This window comes from Coregonus clupeaformis, chromosome 1 (assembly GCF_020615455.1).
Source record: "Coregonus clupeaformis isolate EN_2021a chromosome 1, ASM2061545v1, whole genome shotgun sequence".
NCBI classification, from domain to species: domain Eukaryota; kingdom Metazoa; phylum Chordata; class Actinopteri; order Salmoniformes; family Salmonidae; genus Coregonus; species Coregonus clupeaformis.
This window is the reverse complement of record NC_059192.1, coordinates 87099963-87120844: the sequence shown is the minus strand read 5'-3', so window position 1 is coordinate 87120844 and position 20882 is coordinate 87099963. Positions and strand designations below refer to the sequence as shown.

Below are 20882 nucleotides of genomic sequence, written 5' to 3'. Positions count from 1 at the left end.
TGAGACAGCCTATAAGAAGGAGGACAGAGACCTCGCAGTGTGGTGCCAGGACAACAACCTCTCCCTCAATGTGAGCAAGACAAAGGAGCTGATCGTGGACTACAGGAACAGGAGGGCCGAACAGACCCCCATTAACATCGACGGGGCTGTAGTGGAGCGGGTCGAGAGCTTCAAGTTCCTTGGTGTCCACATCACCAACAAACTATCATGATCAAAACACACCAAGACTGTTGTGAAGAGGGCACGACAACACCTTTTCCCCCTCAGGAGATTTAAAAGATTTGGCATGGGTCCCCAGATCCTCAAAACGTTATACCGATGCACCATCGAGAGCATCCTGACCGGTTGCATCACCGCCTGGTATGGCAACTGCTCGACATCTGACCGTAACGCGCTACAGAGGGTAGTGCGTACGGCCCAGTACATCACTGGGGCCAAGCTTCCTGCCATGCAGGACCTATATACTAGACGGTGTCAGAGGAAGGCCCAAAAAATTTTCAAAAACTCCAGTCACCCAAGTCATAGACTGTTCTCTCTGCTACCGCACGGCAACGGTACCGGAGCGCCAAGTCTAGGTCCAAAAGGCTCCTTAACAGCTTCTACCCCCAAGCCATAAGACTGCTGAAGAATTAATCAAATGTCCACCCGGACTATTTACATGGACACCCCCCTCCTTTGTTTTTACACTGCTGCTACTCGCTGTTTATTATCTATGCATAGTCACTTTACCCCTACCTACATGTACAAATTACCTCGACTAACCTGTACCCCTGCACATTGACTCGGTACCGGTACCCCCTGTATATAGCCTCGTTATTGTTATTTTGTGTTACTTTTTATTTTAGTTGTTACTTTAGTTTATTTAGTAAATATTTTCTTAACTCTATTTCTTGAACTGCATTGTTGGTTAAGGGCTTGTAATTAAGCATTTCACTGTAAGGTCTACACCTGTTGTATTCCGCGCATGTGAGAAATACAATTTGATTTGATTTGAATTGGTAACATACTGTAGCATATGAATTGCAAAAAAATTTATAAAATTATTTTTGCAGGACGTAACATGTCATACGAAATGGATGACTTAGTACACAATTGGATGATGTAGTAAGCATAAAACGGAGACCCGCCTTGGCTCGTGAGCACCACTTTCAAAACTACTGGCTGAAATTATACAAAGGTTCTGGAGCATCACTTTAACCACTGCACTATGGTGTTATTATTACATTTCAGCTTCAGGTACAGTGCCTTCGGAAAGTATTCTGACCCCTTGACTTTTTCCACATTTTCTTACGTTACAGCCTTATTCTAAAATTGATTAAATCGTTTTTTTCCCTCATCAATCTACACACAATATCCCATAATGACAAAGCAAAAACAGTGTTTTAGACATTTTTGCACATTTATTACAAAAAAAAAAACGGAAAAAACATTTACATAAGTATTCAGACCCTTTACTCAGTACTTTGTTGAAGCACCTTTGGCAGCGATTACAGCCTCGAGTCTTCTTGGGTATGACGCTACAAGCTTGGCACACCTGTATTTGGGGAGTTTCTCCCATTCTTCTCTGCAGATTCTCTCAAGCTCTGTCAGGTTGGATTGGGAGTGTCGCTGCACAGCTATTTTCAGGTCTCTCCAGAGATGTTCGATTGGGTTCAAGTCCAGGCTCTGGCTGGGCCACTCAAGGACATTCAGAGACTTGTCCCGGAGCCACTCCTGCGTTATCTTGGCTTTGTGCTTAGGGTCGTTGTACTTTTGGAAGGTGAACCTTCGCCCCCAGTCTGAGGTCCTGAGCGCTCTGGAGCAGGTTTTCATCAAGGATCTCTCTGTACTTTGCTCCATTCACCTTTCCCTCAATCCTGACTAGTCTCCCAGTCCCTGCCGCTGAAAAACATCCCCACAGCATGATGCTGCCACCACCATGCTTCACCGTAGGGATGGTGCCAGTTTTGTCTACAGACAATTCCTTCGACCTCATGGCTTGGTTTTTGCTCTGACATGCACTGTCAACCGTAGGACCTTATATAGAGAGGTGTGTGCCTTTCCAAATCATGTCCAATCAATTGACTTTACCACAGGTGGACTCCAATGAAGTTGTAGAAATATCTCAAGGATGATCAATGGAAACAGAATGCACCTGAGCTCAATTTCGAGTCTCAATGCAAAGGGTCTGAATACTTATGTAAATAAGGTATTTCTGTTTTTAATTTTTAATACATTTGCTAAAATTTCTAAAAACCTGTTTTCGCTTTGTCATTATGGGGTATTGTGTGTAGATTGATGAGGATTTTTATTGATTTAATACATTTTAGATTAAGGCTGTAACATAACAAAATGTAGAAAAAGGGAAGGGGTCTGAATACTTTCCGAATGCACTGTTTAGTTTGACACACGAGATGCATCATTCTTCTTCTCCGTGCTCTTGCTCAAACTGATTGGCTCGATGGAGAGGAGGAGAGGAGGGTTCATTCAATTACATTTGAATGGATGAGCTCAGAATGGAAGAGGTCAGGCGTGAAATGAAACACGGCTCTAAAGTGCTGCAGCCGTCCTGTCTCCCAAAGATGGATTCCTCCTCCGCTGGTTAGTTTTGCGTCATAAAATCTTGAAAAAGCTCTTCATAAATATATTCCCTTTTTTTACCACCACAATGTGATGGTGACCACAGCTGATGTTATACACCCCAAAATAGATAGTATGTCCTGAGAGAAGGGTTAAGAGACAGAAAGTGACAGAATATACTGTGATTGAGAAAAGAAGATGATTGACATTGAATGACTGACAGACGTAGAAAGGTGGTTAGGAGAGTAATCCACAGAATGGTTGTCTATGGTGTATATTGTGGGAAACGATTTGAAAGCATTTGCAGGTCAGATGGCATAAGAGTGGAGGAGAGGAAGGAAAGAGAAAGTGACTTAGCAAAAATAAACAACCTTTTGCCTGATGCTAGCAGCTTCACTTCACTGAAAACATACCACAATGCCCATGTATGAACAGGGAAGTCAGTGTTGCTCATTAGTCCTATTACAGCTGTGTTTCTACTCCTCCAAGACTAACACAACAACTATGCACTTGCATATCCAGACCTTTACCAAAGATTTACCCACTTCATATTGCTTTACCTTAAGATAACCCCTAATCTTACTGTTAGATCTGCAGATAGGGTAGAATATCTACTTTTTAAAGTCTCTGCTGCTCTATAGTACCATCCTGACCTTCATGTTCGTGTTCTAGACGCAGCACAGCATGGGTAAGGATGCCAAGGCTGTAGCAGCCAGCAGGGATGCCCTCCTGAAATCCCTGGTCTGGGACAGGAGCCAAACCTAGGAGTCTATATGCCCAGATCCACACCCAGGACCATGTCCAACTCTCAGTCACCAGCCATCCCACACAAGAGGCTGCGTCCCAATTGGCACCCTATTCCCTACATAGCGCACAACTTTTGAGCAGAGCCCTATGGTGCAGTATTATGTGTGCACTATTAAGGGGTTAAGGTGTAATTTGGGACCTCCACCCAGGCAGTTTATCACTGGCTTGTCAACTCCATCCCAAACAAAACCCTGCTTCGTTCCACTCAACAATTATTTACATTTACGTCATTTAGCAGACGCTCTTATCCAGAGCGACTTACAGTTAGTGAGTGGATACATATTTAATTTTTTTCATACCGGCCCCCCGTGGGAATTGAACCCACAACCCTGGCGTTGCAAGCGCCATGCTCTACCAACTGAGCTACACGGGGCCTGTGTATCAAACATTCTCTCTCCAAGAGCCTGATTCTTTGAACTTGGTTGCTTACGCTTTAAATAGTTATCAAGTAAATCCTTCTTTCGTCACACAGAGTCAAATAACTCATCTCTCATCTCTATCCTTTCCAGACAAAGCCTATTATGATGAGAGCGTGTTTGGTTGAGGGAAATATGTTTACAGTTATGTCACTGGTAAGGTCCCAACCAGGGCTAGATAGAACCTTTCTCTCTGACTGACCCACACAGGCAGAGCTCTGATAGCCTGGTCACACATCTGTTTGTGCTGTCTTTCCAACTCTTATGGTCATTGGCAGGAGTTGGCAAGACAACACAAACAGATCTGGGACCAGGCTAGAGCTCTGGCTGGTGGATGCCAAAACCTCTCTCTTCATTCACCATCTCCTTCCTCCAAGCCTCAACAAAGAAGATTACTATTTATTTATAGAATGTCTGCAGAGTTCATATGGGATATCAGTTAGAGATTATACAAGCATTCCAAATTCCCATAATTCCCTTTACACTATGAACAGCAGACATTTTTTCTGGCTTCTCCTCCTGAAACTAATGTCTTCTAACTGTGTGTCTGATTGTTAATTCAGATTCCCAGTCAGGGTTGTCTGCGTGGGGGGCAGACAGCTACACAACCATATGGTCCAGAACTAATTAACTAACTCAACCAAGCTGGGAAAATTTATGGTGGCTGTGAAGTAAAAAAGCAGCCATTGACTGTGACTATGAAGTCAACTTCCATTGATGGTGACTATTAAGTGTTTCCAAATCTGGCCCTCATACCATCATGGCCACCTAATCATCACCAGCTTTCAATTGTCCCATTCATCCCCCCTCCTCTCCCCTAGAACTATTCCCCAGGTCGTTGCTGTAAATGTTCTCAGTCAATTTCATTTACCTGGTAGAAAAGGGTTAAAAATAGAATAACAAAATAATCATTCACTTCCATCACATCCTAGTCTAAGAGATCTGCTCTTTGGAAGTGAACCCACTTCTGAGGAGAGGAGGAGGAGTGGGCAGAAGCCAAAGCAGCCATTGTTATCAGAAAGGAGACTAACACCGAAGCAGCCCATCAGGACGCCCAGCCATTGGTCCTCAAAGGTCTTTGTTTCCTGGGTTCATGGATGATTATGTGAAGGGAGCCTGTGGAGTGTGTGTGTGTGTGTGTGTGGGTGGGTGGTTGTGTGTGTGGGTTGTTGTGTGTGTGGGTGGTTGTGTGTGTGGGTGGTTGTGTGTGTGGGTGGTTGTGTGTGTGGGTTGTTGTTTTAACAGCTCAGACAGGGACTAGGCTATTGGTTCTACATGCTGTGGGACAGTTTCCCGGACATGCTCAATCTCCATTAAAAGTGCATCTTAGTCTTGGACTAGGCTTAATCTGTGTCCGGTAAACCGACTGTCTGTTTTCGGGCCCAGTTGTGTGGGTAACAGATATGACACAGACAGCTAGCTACAGAAACACTAATCCACTCCATTACCACAGATGGGGAGTTAATCACTGCTCTTCAACAGCGGACATAGAGTCTCTACGTCTGTCTCTCTGATGATGATGATGCACTTCCTGCCTCACTGCAGAGGGAGGTGACAAGGAGGCAGGATAGAGGGTGATGTGATGGTGATGTCATAATAAGCCAGTGAGGCTGTATAATCATTCCAGCCCCCAGGGGAGTGTGGCATATTGGTCAGAGACCCACCAGAGAGCATTAACTTGGTGGTTCCCATGACTCAATTTATAATTGGTTGAAGCAGGGTTTGATTCCTGCATAAGCCACATAGGCTAAACTGAACACCTTCCTAATATTGAGTTGCACCCCCCTTTTTCCCTCAGAACAGCCTCAATTCGTCAGGGCATGGACTCTACAAGGTGTCGAAAGCGTTCCACAGGGATGCTGGCCCTTGTTGACTCCAATGCTTCCCACAGTTATGTCAAGTTGGCTGGATGTCCTTTGGGTGGTGGACCATTCTTGATAGGAAACTGTTGAGCGTAAAAAACCCAGCAGCATGGCAGTTCTTGACACAAACTTTCACCTGGTCAGTCTATGTCATGGAAATAGCAGGTGTTCTTTTTTGGGGGGGATTTTACCCCCTTTTTCTCCTCAATTTCGTGATATCTAATTGCGATCTTGTCGCATTGCTGCAACTCCCCAACAGGCTAGAGGGAGGCGAAGGTCGAGTAATACGTCCTCCGAAACATGACCAGCCAAAATGCGCTTCTTAACACTCACCCCCGCTGAACCCGGAAGCCAGTTGCACCAATGTGTCAGAGGAACCAACTGACGACCGAAGTCAGCCTGCAGGCGCCGGCCCGCCACAAGGAGTCGCTAGATCGCGATGGGACAAGGAAATCCCGACCGGCCAAACCCTCCCCTAACCCGGACGACGCTGGGCCAATTGTGCGCCGCCCTATGGGACTCCCGGTCACGGAAGGTTGTGTCTTAGACCGCTGCGCCACTTGGGAGGCCCAGAGCAGGATAAAAGCATCTGCATCGTTTAAGGCACTGCATCGCAGTGCTTGAGGCGTCACTACAGCCCCGGGTTCGATTCCAGGCTGTCACACAGCCGGCCATGACCGGGAGACACATTAGGCGGCGCACAATTGGCCCAGCGTCGTCCGGGTTAGGGGAGGGTTTGGCCGGCCGGGATTTCCTTGTCCCATCGCGATCTAGCGACTCCATGTGGCGGGCAGGGCGCCTGCAAGCTTACTTCGGTCGCCAGTTGGATGGTGTTTCCTCCGACACATTGGTGCGGCTGGCAGCTTCCGGGTTAAGCGAGCAGTGTGTCAAGAAGCAGTGCGGCTTGGCAGGGTCGTGTTTCGGAGGATGCATGGCTCTCGACCTTCGCCTCTCCCGAGTCCGTAGGGGAGTTGCAGCGATGGGACGAGACTGTGACTACTAATTGGATTTCATGAAATTGGGGTAGAAAAAGGGTAAAAGTACAAAAAAAATCTGCTCAAGCAGAATATTTAGCCTAATACAGGATTAAGGAAATCTGGCTATATGTTCAACCATTAAGGTCTGTACATCACATGGGACATACAGTACATACCAACATTTATGTGCCTTTACTGCCTATAAAATGGCTGGGTTAAAACAAGGCCAGGTCCTTCTTAGCACTGAGAGAAAACAGAACTGAAATCCCACTGCCGAAACTTCCTGTAGAGTCCTGAGCCTTATTATCTGAGTGACTAAAACGCCCCGGAGAGAATGTCAGAGAATGGGAAAGAAAGCTGGATTCTCTCTCTGTGTCATCATCAGCGCTTCTTAGCACTTAAAGAGGAAACCGAGATATAAATAGTCAGGAAGGGCCTCACAGTGTAAAGTAGTGGGCACATGAAGGGAGACAGAGGAGGAGGATGGTTCTTTGATGATGGGGAGTTAGTCAGTCGCCCGGGGGATAGGGAGTAGGATTGGGGTGGGTGGGTTGAGAAGAGAGGGCAATTTTCAGCAGTATAATTGTAGAATCTAAAGCTATAAAAAAAGCATTTTCAAATCAAATCAAATGTTATTTGTCACATGCTTTGTAAACAACAGGTGTAGACTAACAGTGGAATGCTTACTTACAGGCCCTTCCCAACAATGCAGAGAGAAAAATATAGAAACCATTTTAACACAAGGAATAAATACACAATGAGTAACGATAACATGGCTATACAGTGAGGGAAAAAAGTATTTGATCCCCTGCTGATTTTGTACATTTGCCCACTGACAAAGAAATGATCAGTCTATAATTTTAATGGTAGGTTTATTTGAACAGTGAGAGACAGAATAACAACAACAAAATCCAGAAAAACGCATGTCAAAAATGTTATAAATTGATTTGCATTTTAATGAGGGAAATAAGTATTTGACCCCCTCTCAATCAAAAAGATATCTGGCTCCCAGGTGTCTTTTATACAGGTAACAAACTGAGATTAAGAGCACACTCTTAAACGGAGTGCTCCTAATCTCATTTTGTTACCGGTATAAAAGACACCTGTCCACAGAAGCAATCAATCAATCAGATTCCAAACTCTCCACCATGGCCAAGACAAAAGAGCTCTCCAAGGATGTCAGGGACAAGATTGTAGACCTACACAAGGCTGGAATGGGCTACAAGACCTTCGCCAAGCAGCTTGGTGAGAAGGTGACAACAGTTGGTGCGATTATTCGCAAATGGAAGAAACACAAAAGACCTGTCAATCTCCCTCGGCCTGGGGCTCCATACAAGATCTCACCTCGTGGAGTTGCAATGATCATGAGAACGGTGAGGAATCAGCCCAGAACTACACGGGAGGATCTTGTCAATGATCTCAAGGCAGCTAGGACCATAGTCACCAAGAAAACAATTGGTAACACACGACGCCGTGAAGGACTGAAATCCTGCAGCGCCCGCAAGGTCCCCCTGCTCAAGAAAGCACATATACAGGGCCGTCTTAAGTTTGCCAATGAACATCTGAATGATACAGAGGAGAACTGGGTGAAAGTGTTGTGGTCAGATGAGACCAAAATCGAGCTCTTTAGCATCAGCTCAACTCGCCATGTTTGGAGGAGGAGGAATGCTGCCTATGACCCCAAGAACACCATCCCCACCGTCAAACATGGAGGTGGAAACATTCTGCTTTGGGGGAGTTTTTCTGCTAAGGGGACAGGACAACTTCACCGCATCAAAGGGATGATGGACGGGGACATGTACCATCAAATCTTGGGTGAGAACCTCCTTCCCACAGCCAGGGCATTGAACATGGGTCGTGGATGGGTATTGCAGCATGATAATGACCCAAAACACACAGCCAAGGCAACAAAGGAGTGGCTCAAGAAGAAGCACATTAAGGTCCTAGAGTGGCCTAGCCAGTCTCCAGACCTTAATCCCATAGAAAATCTGTGGAGGGAGCTGAAGGTTCGAGTTGCCAAACGTCAGCCTCGAAACCTTAATGACTTGGAGAAGATCTGCAAAGAGAAGTGGAACAAAATCCCTCCTGAGATGTGTGCAAACCTGGTGGCCAACTACAAGAAACGTCTGACCTCTGTGATTGCCAACAAGGGTTTTGCCACCAAGTACTAAGTAATGTTTTGCAGAGGGGTCAAATACTTATTTCCCTCATTAAAATGCAAATCAATTAATAACATTTTTGACATGCATTTTTCTGGATTTTTTTGTTGTTATTCTGTCTCTCACTGTTCAAATAAAACTACCATAAAAATTATAGACTGATCGTGTCTTTGTCAGTGGGCAAACGTACAAAATCAGCAGGGGATCAAATACTTTTTTCCCTCACTGTATACACGGGGAACCAGCACCGAGTCAATGTGCAGGGGTAAGAGGTCATTGAGGTACTGTAGATATGTACATATAGGTAGGGGTAAAGTGACTAGGAAACAGGATAGATAATAAACAGTAGCTTTAAATTGGGCTCTGTGGGCCCTCCTCCCCCCATCCACTCCCCGTCCAGAGGGGTCTCAGTCAGTCATTGTGTCTGATGCCCTTGGTCTCCATGCCTAGCAGCTAAAACGGAAACATTGGCTCCAAAGCATCAGAACAGTGTCTGGTTGGACCAGCCTCCCAGAGAGAACATTGGAAGCAGCACACACATAGAGCCAGCATCTTAGACCATTACCACAAACATAGAGCCAGCTTCTTAGACCATGACCACAAACATAGAGCCAGTTTCTTAGACCATGACCACACACATAGAGCCAACTTCTTAGACTATGACCACACACATAGAGCCTGCTTCTTGGACCATGACCATACACATAGAGCCAGCTTCTTGGACCATGACCAAACACATAGAGCCTGCTTCTTGGACCATGACCACACACATAGAGCCAGCTTTTTGAACCATTACTACACACACATAGCGCCAGCTTCTTGGACCATTACCACACACATTGAGCCAGCTTCTTGAACCATGACAACACACATAGAGCCAGCTTCTTAGACTATGACCACACACAGAGCCAGCTTCTTAGACTATGACCACACACATAGAGCCAGATTCTTGAACCATTACCACACACGTAGAGACATTTTATTGGACCATGACCACACACATAGAGCCAGCTTCCTAGACTATGATCACACACATAGAGCCAGTTTCTTGGACCATGACCACACACATAGAGCCAGTTTATTGGACCATGAACACACACATAGAGACAGTTTCTTAGACTATGACCACACACATAGAGCCAGTTTCTTGAACCATTACCACACACATAGAGCCAGTTTCTTGGACCATGACCACACACATAGAGCCAGTTTCTTGGACCATGGCCACACACATAGAGCCAGTTTCTTGGACCATGGCCACACACATAGAGCCAGTTTCTTGGACCATGAACACACACATAGAGACAGTTTCTTGGACCATGACCACACACATAGAGCCAGTTTCATAGACTATGACCACACACATAGAGCCAGCTTCTTGGACCATGACCACACACATAGAGCCAGCTTCTTAGACTATGACCACACACATAGAGCCAGTTTCTTGCACCATGACCACAAACATAGAGCCAGCTTCATAGACTATGACCACACACATAGAGGGGCTGTAGACATTATCACCATCACACAGTGGGGGGGCTATATACATTATTACCATCAAACAGTGGGGGGGGCTGTAGACATTATCACCATCACACAGTGGGGGGCGGGCTGTGACATTATTGCCATCAGACAGTGGGGGGGGCTGTAGACATTATCACCACCACACAGTGGGGGGTAGTGGTAGTGAGGTCATGGGTCTGCTGGACCCACCAGGCTGTCAACCCCTCCCAGGGTATGATTGGTGTTGTACAGGGAGTCGTCAGCTGTATGGTTATGTAGTGTATGGTAATGTAGGGGAAACGTAGAGGTAATGTATTGAGCCTGCAGTGCTACCCACCAGGCTGTCAACCCCTCCCAGGGTATGATTGGTGTTGTACAGGGAGTACGTCAGCTGGTACACCCCGTCGTTGGTCTCGCTGTTGCCATAGAAACCCACTCCCACTGCAGCGCTGCACAGAGCGAGAGACAAGAAGGAAGATGCAGGTTAGCTTTTGTTTGATAAATGAATGAGTATAAAACACACAGTACCGACGACTGATCCAATGAATTACAGATTTTCCTTTAAAGGGTGGTGTTTGAATTACTGATCTTTCTTTAAAGGAGGGTGTTTAGCCACAATCATAAACTGTCATCTACTACTCTCTCATTACCTTTTGTCCCTCCCAGGGTGAGAGTTGACCACAACCCCTGACCTTTTGTCCCTCCCAGGGTGAGAGTTGACCACAACCCCTGACCTTTTGTCCCTCCCAGGGTGAGAGTTGACCACAACCCATGACCTTTTGTCCCTCCCAGGGTGAGAGTTGACTATAACCCCTGAAATGGCAGCATGAAAGGTTGACCATCGTTGCACATCCCCACCTTGAGGGCTTCGTGCAGGCTAGAAGATTGTTAGGTTGGTTGATGATTGTGAAAAAGTTTGTGTAGGAACCGCCATTCTTCTGTTTATTCAGTCTAAAAACCTGAACAAGTAGGCCGCAATTTTAGAGGCCGTTTTCTTGGCCGCAGTGACAACAATGGTATGTTTTAAAGCTAATTTCCTGCAATTCTACACATTTTGCCATGGCTTATGCCGTGTTCTTTTGCTATATGAGTGACTCAAACATAACAAAATCAATGGGGGCCCCATGCCATGACATTTTTGAATTTTAGATTCTCTAGATACATGCCTGTCTCTATCTCTTCTCAGAAATAATAGGAACATAGACAGAAAAACAACTGGACTCCACTCACAAGATTCATCATCCAGTGACTGGTATGAACAGACATCCTGGAAGGTTCTAATAATGTAGTCCATTCTCATACAGAAAAACAGAACTATGCACTATCATAATGAGTTTTACTGTATTACTCCAGGCAACCTTAGATTACAAAAAATTACTAACATGCAGTAGGCTGAAATTCGGTTCACGTCCTCTTTCTCATCCGCTCTTCTAGTTTATGTGTTATGGACATGACAGTACTGTTTATGTGTTATGGACATGACAGTACTGTTTATGTGTTATGGACATGACAGTACTGTTCATACCACAAGCAGTGGTTCCCCTCTCTTAGTAACTCTCCTAATACTTTCTTCACACTACCCCGCATAACCCTCCCCACCACACTAACACAACTCAACTGCTGTGGAGTTAAACCTCTCTCAGCATCTCTTGATTATTGGATCCTCATCCTGGATACAGCCTTATTAAAAAAAAAAAAACACTTCCTACTGTTATGTCTGGTCCACTAAAGTGCTGCCAGATGAGGACCACAGGTCAATCCCAGTGGTAGAAGGGATGTAGGGACTTAGTCTCGGCTCGGAGGGAAACCTCCACGTTCCTTACAGTGCCTGTCCCTGGATGCGTCCCAAATGGAACGCTATTCGCTATGGGCCCTGGTCAAAAGTAGTGTACTACATAGGGAATACTGTAGGTTGCCATTTGGGAAGCATTCTGTGACCGTAACCCTTCTGTGGAGAAGATTCCTCTTCACATTCTGTCTCCCATTTCATTGGGAATTTACATTCCGATTCTGTCCCTCACAGTGCTATCCTGTGCTGTTTAGTACGGTAACAGTAAGGTGGGTAGTACTGATGGGGAGACAGTACAAACAAATGGACCCGGAACAGGAGGAACTATTATGATAATTAGAACAGTGGAGAGAAGTCTCGTTCACCCCACTAGAATGGTCAAATGTCAAATGTCTACTGTTTGCTGATGATCTGGTGCTTCTGTCCTCAACCAAGGAGGGTCTACAGCAGCACCTAGATCTTCTGCACAGATTCTGTCAGACCTGGGCCCTGACAGTAAGACAAAAATAACGGTGTTCCAAAAAAGGTCCAGTTGCCAGGACCACAAATACAAATTCCATCTAGACACTGTTGCCCTAGAGCACACAAAAAACTATACATACCTCGGCCTAAACAACAAATTCAAATTGAAATACCTATTAGAATTTGGCTAAAACTAATTGAATGTGTCATTGAACCAATTGCACTTTATGGCAGCGAGGTGTGGGGTCCACTTGCAAAACAAGATTTCACCAAATGGGACAAACTCCCCATTGAAACCCTGCATGCAGAGTTATGTAAGATTCTCCTACATGTCCAGAGGAAAACTACTAACAATGCATGCAGGGCAGAATTAGGCCAATATCCACTAATAATAAAAACTGAAAAAATTGCAATTAAGTTTTGGAAACATCTAAAATACAGTGACCCCCTCTCATATCATCACCAAGCCCTGCAATGCCAAGAGCTGAGCAAAGAAAAGAGTCCCCTCATCCAGCTGGTCCTGGGGCTGAGTACACAATCCTGTTCTACTAACACACTGAAGCCTCAGGACCAGAACATCCAATCAATCAGAATAAACCAAATTACAACACAGTCAAAACAAAAGTACATTGCTTATTGGGAAGCACAAGCACAAGCACAAAGCAAAATGCAGTGCTATCTGGCTCTAAATCGACAGTACACCGTGCCTAACTATTTGACCATGGTTACTGATCAAGACCTTAAAAAACATTGACAAAGTACAGGCTCAGTGAGCACAGCCTTGCCATTGAGAAGGGTAGACACAGGAAAACCTGGCTCCCTGTAGAGGAAAGGCTGTGCAACCACTGCACTGCACTGAGAATAGGCTACCCATACTGTTGGGGGAGGACACAGAGAGCTGTAGGTTGGCAGTGCTCTACATTGCTGCCTGCCATAAGATGAGGGACAGTGTCTGACAGACCAACCAACCTGCAAATGTCCTCTATATTGTTATTGTTCAATGGTTATTTTGACCCTTGGTTATTGTTGTTACTGTTGTCCCGTTGACAATATTGATTATTATTATTTTAATTATGTTAATATTTTAAATATCCAAAGTAAACTTTGGCAATATGTACATTGTTATGTCATGCCAATAAAGCAAATTGAATTGAGAGAGACAGGGGATGGAGAGAGAGAGACAGAAAGAGGGGATGGAGAGAGAGAGAGAGATGTAGAGAGAGAGAGGGAGAGGGATGTAGAGAGAGAGAGAGAGAGAGAGGGATGTAGAGAGAGAGAGAGGGGGATGAGAGAGAGAGAGGGATGAGAGAGGGGGGATGGAGAGAGAGAGAAGGGGATAGAGAGAGAGAGTGGATAGAGAGAGAGAGGGGATGAGAGAGAGAGGGGATAGAGAGAGAGAGGGGATGAGAGAGAGAGCGAGCGAGAGGGGGGAGAGAGGGGGGATGAGAGAGAGGGTGGGATGGGGAGAGAGAGAGGGGGATGGAGAGAGATGGGGTGGAGAAAGAGAGGGGGATGGAGAGAGGGGGGGATGGAGAGAGGGGGGGTGAGAGAGTGAGGGATGAGAGAGAGAGGGGGATGGAGAAAGAGAGGGGGATGGGGAGAGAGAGAGGGCTGGAGAGAGAAAGAGGGGGGATGTGAGAGAGGGGGATGGAGAGAGAGAGAAGGGGATAGAGGGAGAGAAAGAGAAGGGGATAGAGAGAGAGAGGATAGAGAGAGAGGGGGGATGGAGAGAGAGAGAGGGGGGATGAGAGAAAGAGAGGGGGGGATGAGAGAGAGAGAGGGGGATGGAGGTAGAGAGAGGGGGAGAGAGAGGGATGAGAGAGAGGGGGATGGAGAGAGAGAGAAGGGATAGAGAGAGAGAGGGGGATGGAGAGAGGGGGGGATGAGAGAGAGAGGGGGGAGAGAGGGGGGATGAGAGAGAGAGGGGGGAGAGAGGGGGATGAGGGAGAGAGGGGGATGGAGAGAAAGAGGGGGGATGAGAGAGAGAGGGGGATGGAGAGAGAGGGGGCTGAGAGAGAGGGGGGATGAGGGAGAGAGGGGGACGGAGAGAGAGGGGATGGGGAGAGAGGGGGATGGAGAAAGAGGGGGGATGAGAGAGGGGGATGGAGAGCGAGAGGGGGGATGAGAGGGAGAGAGGGGGATGGAGAGAGGGAGGGGGATGGAGAGAGAGAGAGAGAGGGGGGTGGAGAGAGAGGGGGATGGAGAGAGAGAGGGGGGATGAGAGAGGGGGATGAGAGAGAGAGGGTGGGATGGGGAGAGAGAGGGGGATGGAGAGAGAGAGGTGGAGAAAGAGAGGGGGGATGGAGAGAGAGGGGGGATGGAGAGAGGGGTGGGTGAGAGGGGGTGAGAGAGTGAGGGGAATGGAGAGAGAAAGAGGGATGGAGAGAGAGAGCGAGAGAGAGGGGGATGGAGAGAGGGGGTGGAGAGAGAGAGGGGGGTGAAGAGAGAGAGACAGGGTGGAGTGAGAGAGAGAGGAGGGTTGAGAGAGAGAGGGAGGGGTGGAGAGAGAGTGGGGGATGGAGAGAGAGGGGGGTGAAGAGAGAGAGAGAGTATGAGAGTAGAGAGAGAGAGAGAGAGAGAGAGAGAGAGAGAGAGAGAGAGAGAGAGAGAGAGAGAGAGAGAGAAAGAGGGGGGGTGGAGAGAGAGAGAGAGAGAGGGAGGGGATGGAGAGAGAGAGAGGGGGATGGAGAGAGAGAAAGAGAGTGGGATGAGAGAGACGGGGGGCTGGAGAGAGAGAGAGAGAGAGAGTAGAGAGAGAGAGTGAGAGAGAGAGAGAGAGTGGGCTGGAGAGAGAGAGAAGGGGGGTGGAGAGAGAGAGCTATAGATGAGAGAGAGAGATAGATGGAGGGAGAGAGAGGGGACGAGTGAGAAAGAGGGGATGAGAGAGAGAGAGAGGGGATGAGAGAGAGAGAGAGGGGATGGGAGAGAGAGAGAGAGAGAGAGAGAGAGAGAGAGGAGGATGGGGAGAGAGAGAGGGGGGATGGAGAGAGAGAGAGAGTGGGGGATGACAGAGAGAGAGAGAGAGTGGGGGATGACAGAGAGAGAGAGAGAGAGAGAGAGAGAGCGAGAGAGCAAGAGAGTGTGGGATGAAGAGAGAGAGAGTGTGGGATGGAGAGAGAGAGAGTGTGGGATGGAGAGAGATAGAGAGAGAGAGCGAGGGGGATGGAGAGAGAGGGGATGAGAGAGAAAGGGGGATGAGAGAGAGAGGGAGAGATAGAGAGGAAGGGGTGAGCGAGAGAGAGAGAGAGAGAGAGAGAGAGAGAGAGAGAGAGAGAGAGAGAGAGAGAGAGAGAAAGAGAGAGAGGTATAGAGAGAGGTATAGAGAGAGAGAGAGAGAGAGAGAGGGGGATGAGAAAGAGAGGGGGATGGCGAGAGAGATAGAGAGAGAGGGATGAGAGAGAGAGAGAGAGAGAGAGAGAGAGAGAGAGAGAGAGAGAGAGAGAGAGAGAGAGAGAGAGAGAGAGAGAGAGAGAGAGAGAGAGAGAGAGAGAGTGAGAAAGAGGGGGGGATGGGGAGAGAGATAGAGAGAGAGGGATGAGAGAGAGAGAGAGAGATAGATAGAGAGAGAGGGAGAGAGGGGGATGGAGAGAGGGAGGGGGATGGAGAAAGAGAGAGGGGGGTGGAGAGAGAGGGGGATGGAGAGAGAGGGGGATGAGAGAGGGGGATGGAGAGAGAGAGGGGGATGGAGAAAGAGAGAGGGGGCTTGCGAGAGAGAGGGGAATGGAGAGAGACAGAGGGGGAATGGAGAGAGTGGGGGGAATGGAAAGAGAGATGGAGAGAGAGAGCGAGAGAGAGGGGATGGAGAGAGGGGGGTGGAGAGAGAGAGGGGGGTGAAGAGAGAGAGAGGGGGGTGGAGAGAGAGGGGGATGAGAGAGAGAGGGGGATGAGAGAGGGGGATGGAGAGAGAGAGGGTGGGATGGGGAGAGAGAGAGAGGGGTGGAGAAAGAGAGGGGATGAGAGAGAGGTGGGGATGGAGAGAGGGGGTGGGAGAGAGGGGGTGAGAGAGTGAGGGGAATGGAGAGAGAAAGGGGGCTGGAGAGAGAGGGGAATGGAGAGAGACAGAGGGGGAAATGAGAGAGAGAGAGAGAGAGAGAGAGAGAGAGAGAGAGAGAGAGAGAGAGAGAGAGAGAGAGAGAGAGAGAGAGAGAGAGAGAGAGAGAGAGAGAGAGAGAGAGTGGAGAGAGAGAGAGAGAGAGGGGGATGGAGAGAGAGAGAGGATGAGAGAGAGGGGCAGAGAGAGAGAGTGAGAGAGAGAGAGAGAGAGAGAGAGAGAGAGAGAGAGAGAGAGAGAGAGAGAGAGAGAGAGAGAAGGGGGGGATGGAGAGAGAGAGCTATAGATGAGAGAGAGAGATAGATGGAGGGAGAGAGAGGGGACGAGTGAGAAAGAGGGGATGAGAGAGAGAGAGAGGGGATGGGAGAGAGAGAGAGAGGATGGGGAGAGAGAGAGGGGGGATGAGAGAGAGAGAGAGAGTGGGGGATGACAGAGAGCGAGAGAGAGAGAGAGAGAGAGCGCGAGAGAGCGGGGGATGGAGTGAGAGAGAGAGAGGGGGGATGGAGAGAGAGAGATTGTGGGATGGAGAGAGAGAGTGTGGGATGGAGAGAGATAGAGAGAGAGAGCGAGGGGGATGGAGAGAGAGAGGGGGGGATGAGAGAGAAAGGGGGGGATGAGAGAGAGAGAGAGAGGAGAGATAGAGAGGGAGGGTGTAGAGAGAGAGAGAGAGAGAGAGAGAGAGAGAGAGAGAGAGAGAGAGAGAGAGAGAGAGAGAGAGAGAGGGGGTTGAGAAAGAGAGGGGGGATGGCAAGAGAGATAGAGAGAGAGGGATGAGAGAGAGAGAGAGAGAGAGAGAGAGAGAGAGAGAGAGAGAGAGCAAGAGAGAGAGAGAGAGAGAGAGAGAGAGAGAGAGAGAGAGTGAGAAAGAGGGGGATGGAGAGAGATAGAGAGAGGGAAGAGAGAGAGAGAGAGGGGGCTGGAGAGAGAGAGAGAGAGAGAGGTGGGGGATGGAGAGAGAGAGGAGGGATGGAGAGAGAGAGAGAGAGGGGGAATGGAGATGCATTACATCATTTCTGTGGGGCATCTTTACTCTTTACACACCAAAGCCCGGTGTCAAGAACACACCGTCGGGAAAATGCCTCCTTTCATGTTCCTGTATTTAAACAAGCTCTATGAAGCTAGAAACACACAGCGGCTGCATCCCAAACGGCACCCTAGTATATTTATAGTGCACTACTTTGTTTACTGTACAGAGTGCCATTTGGGATGCACGAGAAACCTCAAAACATCCAGGAAAGAAAGAAGTACAGCCTAGCAGATAAACGCAGCCCGAGGAAATAGGTCTATCTTTTGAAGCGCTGTGTCTGAAATATCTCTGAATCATTGTCACTAACAGGAGGATGGTAGGGGACTGGAGAGAGAGAAGGGGGATGGAGGGAGAAAGAGTTCGTAGAACTCCTCAGAGTTTTAACTCAAATAAATATCTGGTGGCCATCAGACAGAGAGTAGACTGATCTAGGATCAGGATTAGTAGATCAGTATTGATAGTATGATTGTCTCAGGTGCTGTATATGCTGATCTAGGATCAGGTCCCTTCCGTCCGTCAAATCTTATTAATTGTGATCTAAAGGGCAAAACTGATTCTAAATCCGCACTCCTACTCGGAGATGCTTGATACATACGGCCCCTGGTCTAATTTGACTGAGTATGCGCATAGAAAACGTCCGCGGTCCTGTCATGTCCATGATGCTCAAACTGGGAAAGAGGACGTGAGAGAGAACATTCACAGTGAGATTCAGCCTCCGGCTAAAGAACTCCAACTTCTACAAATGCATTTCTCTTTGTGTGTGTGTGTGTGTGTGTCCGTGCGTGCATGGGTGTATATAAGTCTTCCTTAACTATGATTAGATCACAGTGACGCATGTTCTCTATGGCAGGGTCGAAGAGGGATAGAGATTTAACATTTACTATTGTAGCACACATGATATGAAAGCTGGATCGACAGAGGATGACTCATTGGGATTCTGTACTGTCACCGCACACACTTCCACTGGGGTCCTAAGACGGATCATTTCCCCTGGGGTCCTAAGACAGATCACTCCAACACAATGCAATAAAGTAAATATTTGAGTTCCTGCCCGACTACATTGCAAATACATACCAGATCTTACAACGGCTGAAAATATATTTAACATATCAGCTAACCACATATGATAGAGCCATCGAATGTCTGACTGGACAGTCAATGATGTGGCATGCAACCATTGGTTGATGCAATGCAACGCCTGCACATCTAGTCGGGCAGGAACTCGACCATTGAGGTGTACTATCCTCAATGATGGCCACTATACTACAAAACTCAGTTGATGTATCCAATATCCGCCCATAAAAGTCTTATCTAAAAATAAATAATAGCTGCCCATAAAAGCTGTTCCAAAAATATTTTTTTTATGTTCAGGAGGCCTGTACAAAACAAACTATTTAAAAAAGCTGTAGTCTGAAAATATATCCCCTGAAATAGAGAGTGAACAGCACATAAAGGCTTTTCATCTTTTATCTCTGACAGAGGGACATAAAAAGGGAAACAATTGGCCAGTTTTGAATCAGCATCCTTCCATGTTGGTAAAGCTGAATGGAATAGAACCGTCTAAGAGCTCATAAAAGTCACATGAGTTGGGACACTATCATTTGTCTCTCTCTTGCTCCTCTCACACACAGCCTTCATGCAGGGCCGGTGACATGGGGTTAACTGGGCAGCGTCTGTGTGCTAATGATGGGAGGCAGAGCCAGGCAGGGCAGGAAAGGACCCAGTACTACACAGAGCCAGCTGCTACATGCGACGTCACAGACGACAATTACAGTATGCCACAACAGATCAGTAGCTAGCATCACAAGGAGAGAAGAAAAAGAGAGAGGGATGGAAGGTAAGAGAGAGAGAGAGAGAGAGAGAGAGAGAGAGAGAGAGAGAGAGAGAGAGAGAGAGAGAGAGAGAGAGAGAGAGAGAGAGAGAGAGAGAGAGAGAGAGAGAGAGGGGGGGGGGAGAGAGAGAGAGAGGGAGAAAGAGTGAGAGACAGAGAGAGAGAGATAGGTCGTAGAGAGAGAGATCGTGGAGAGAGGTCGTGGAGAGAGAGCGAGAGACAGTAATGCTCTAATAGTCTATCTCTGAGGTCTAGTTAGCAGTTATGTCACAACCATCAACTGTATACTACCATCATAATAAAAGCTGAATGAGATAAATACCACTTAGCAAAATTTCCAGTCACAAAATGAATGTGAAAATGTTAAGCTAGTCTGACACAATAGGTAAATGTAATGGATTAGTATCTACAGTTGAAGTCTGAAGTTTACATACACCTTAGCCAAATACATTTAAACTAAGTTTTTCACAATTCCTGACATTTAATCCTAGTAAAAATTCCCTGTCTTAGGTCAGTTAGGATCACCACTCAATCACACTCACATCACTCACCACTTTATTTTAAGAATGTGAAATGTCAGAATAATAGTAGAGAGAATGATTTATTTCAGCTTTTATTTATTTCATCACATTCCCAGTGGGTCAGAAGTTTACATACACTCAAATAGTATTTGTTGGCATTGCCTTGAAATTGTTTAACTTGGGTCAAACGTTTCGGGTAGCCTTCCACAAGCTTCCCACAATAAGTTGGGTGAATTTTGGACCATTCCTCCTGACAGAGCTGTTGTAACTGAGTCAGGTATGTAGGCCTCCTTGCTCGCACACGCCTTTTCAGTTCTGCCCACAAATTGTCTATAGGATTGAGGTCAGGGCTTTGTGATGGCCACTCCAATACCTTGACTTTGTTGTCCTTAAGCCATTTTGCCACAACTTTGGAAGTATGCTTGCGGTCATTGTCCATTTGGAAGACCCATTTGTGACCAAGCTTTAACTTCCAGACTAATGTCTTGAGATGTTGCTTCAATATATGCACATAATTTTCCTTCCTCATGATGCCATCTAATTTGTGAAGTGCACCAGTCCCTCCTGTAGCAAAGCAACCCCACAGCATGATGCTGCCACCCCCGTGCCTCACGGTTGGGATGATGTTCTTCGGCTTGCAAGCTCCCCCTTTTTCCTCCAAACATACCGATGGTCATTATGGCCAAACAGTTCTATTTTTGTTTCATCAGACCAGAGGACATTTCTCCAAAAAGTACGATCTTTGTCCGCATGTGCAGTTGCAAACCGTAGTCTGGCTTTTTAATGGCGGTTTTGGAGCAGTGGCTTCTTCCTTGCTGAGCGGCCTTTCAGGTTATGTCAATATAGGACTTGTTTTACTGTGAATATAGATACTTTTGTACCTGTTTCCTCCAGCATCTTCACAAGGTCCTTTGCTGT

The 20882-nt window shown here is 47.0% G+C and overlaps 1 protein-coding gene across 2 annotated transcripts in view; it reads right to left on the bottom strand.

Annotated features, from left to right (window-relative positions):
* The window catches only part of LOC121577726 (protein tweety homolog 2-like), a 122592-nt gene that overhangs the window by 47946 nt on the left and 53764 nt on the right, over nt 1-20882 (bottom strand). For both annotated transcript variants that reach the window (XM_041891553.2, XM_041891562.2), the window contains exon 3: nt 10621-10732. In XM_041891553.2, coding sequence (XP_041747487.1) covers nt 10621-10732 — 112 coding nt within the window. The remainder of the gene's footprint in view (nt 1-10620; nt 10733-20882) is intronic.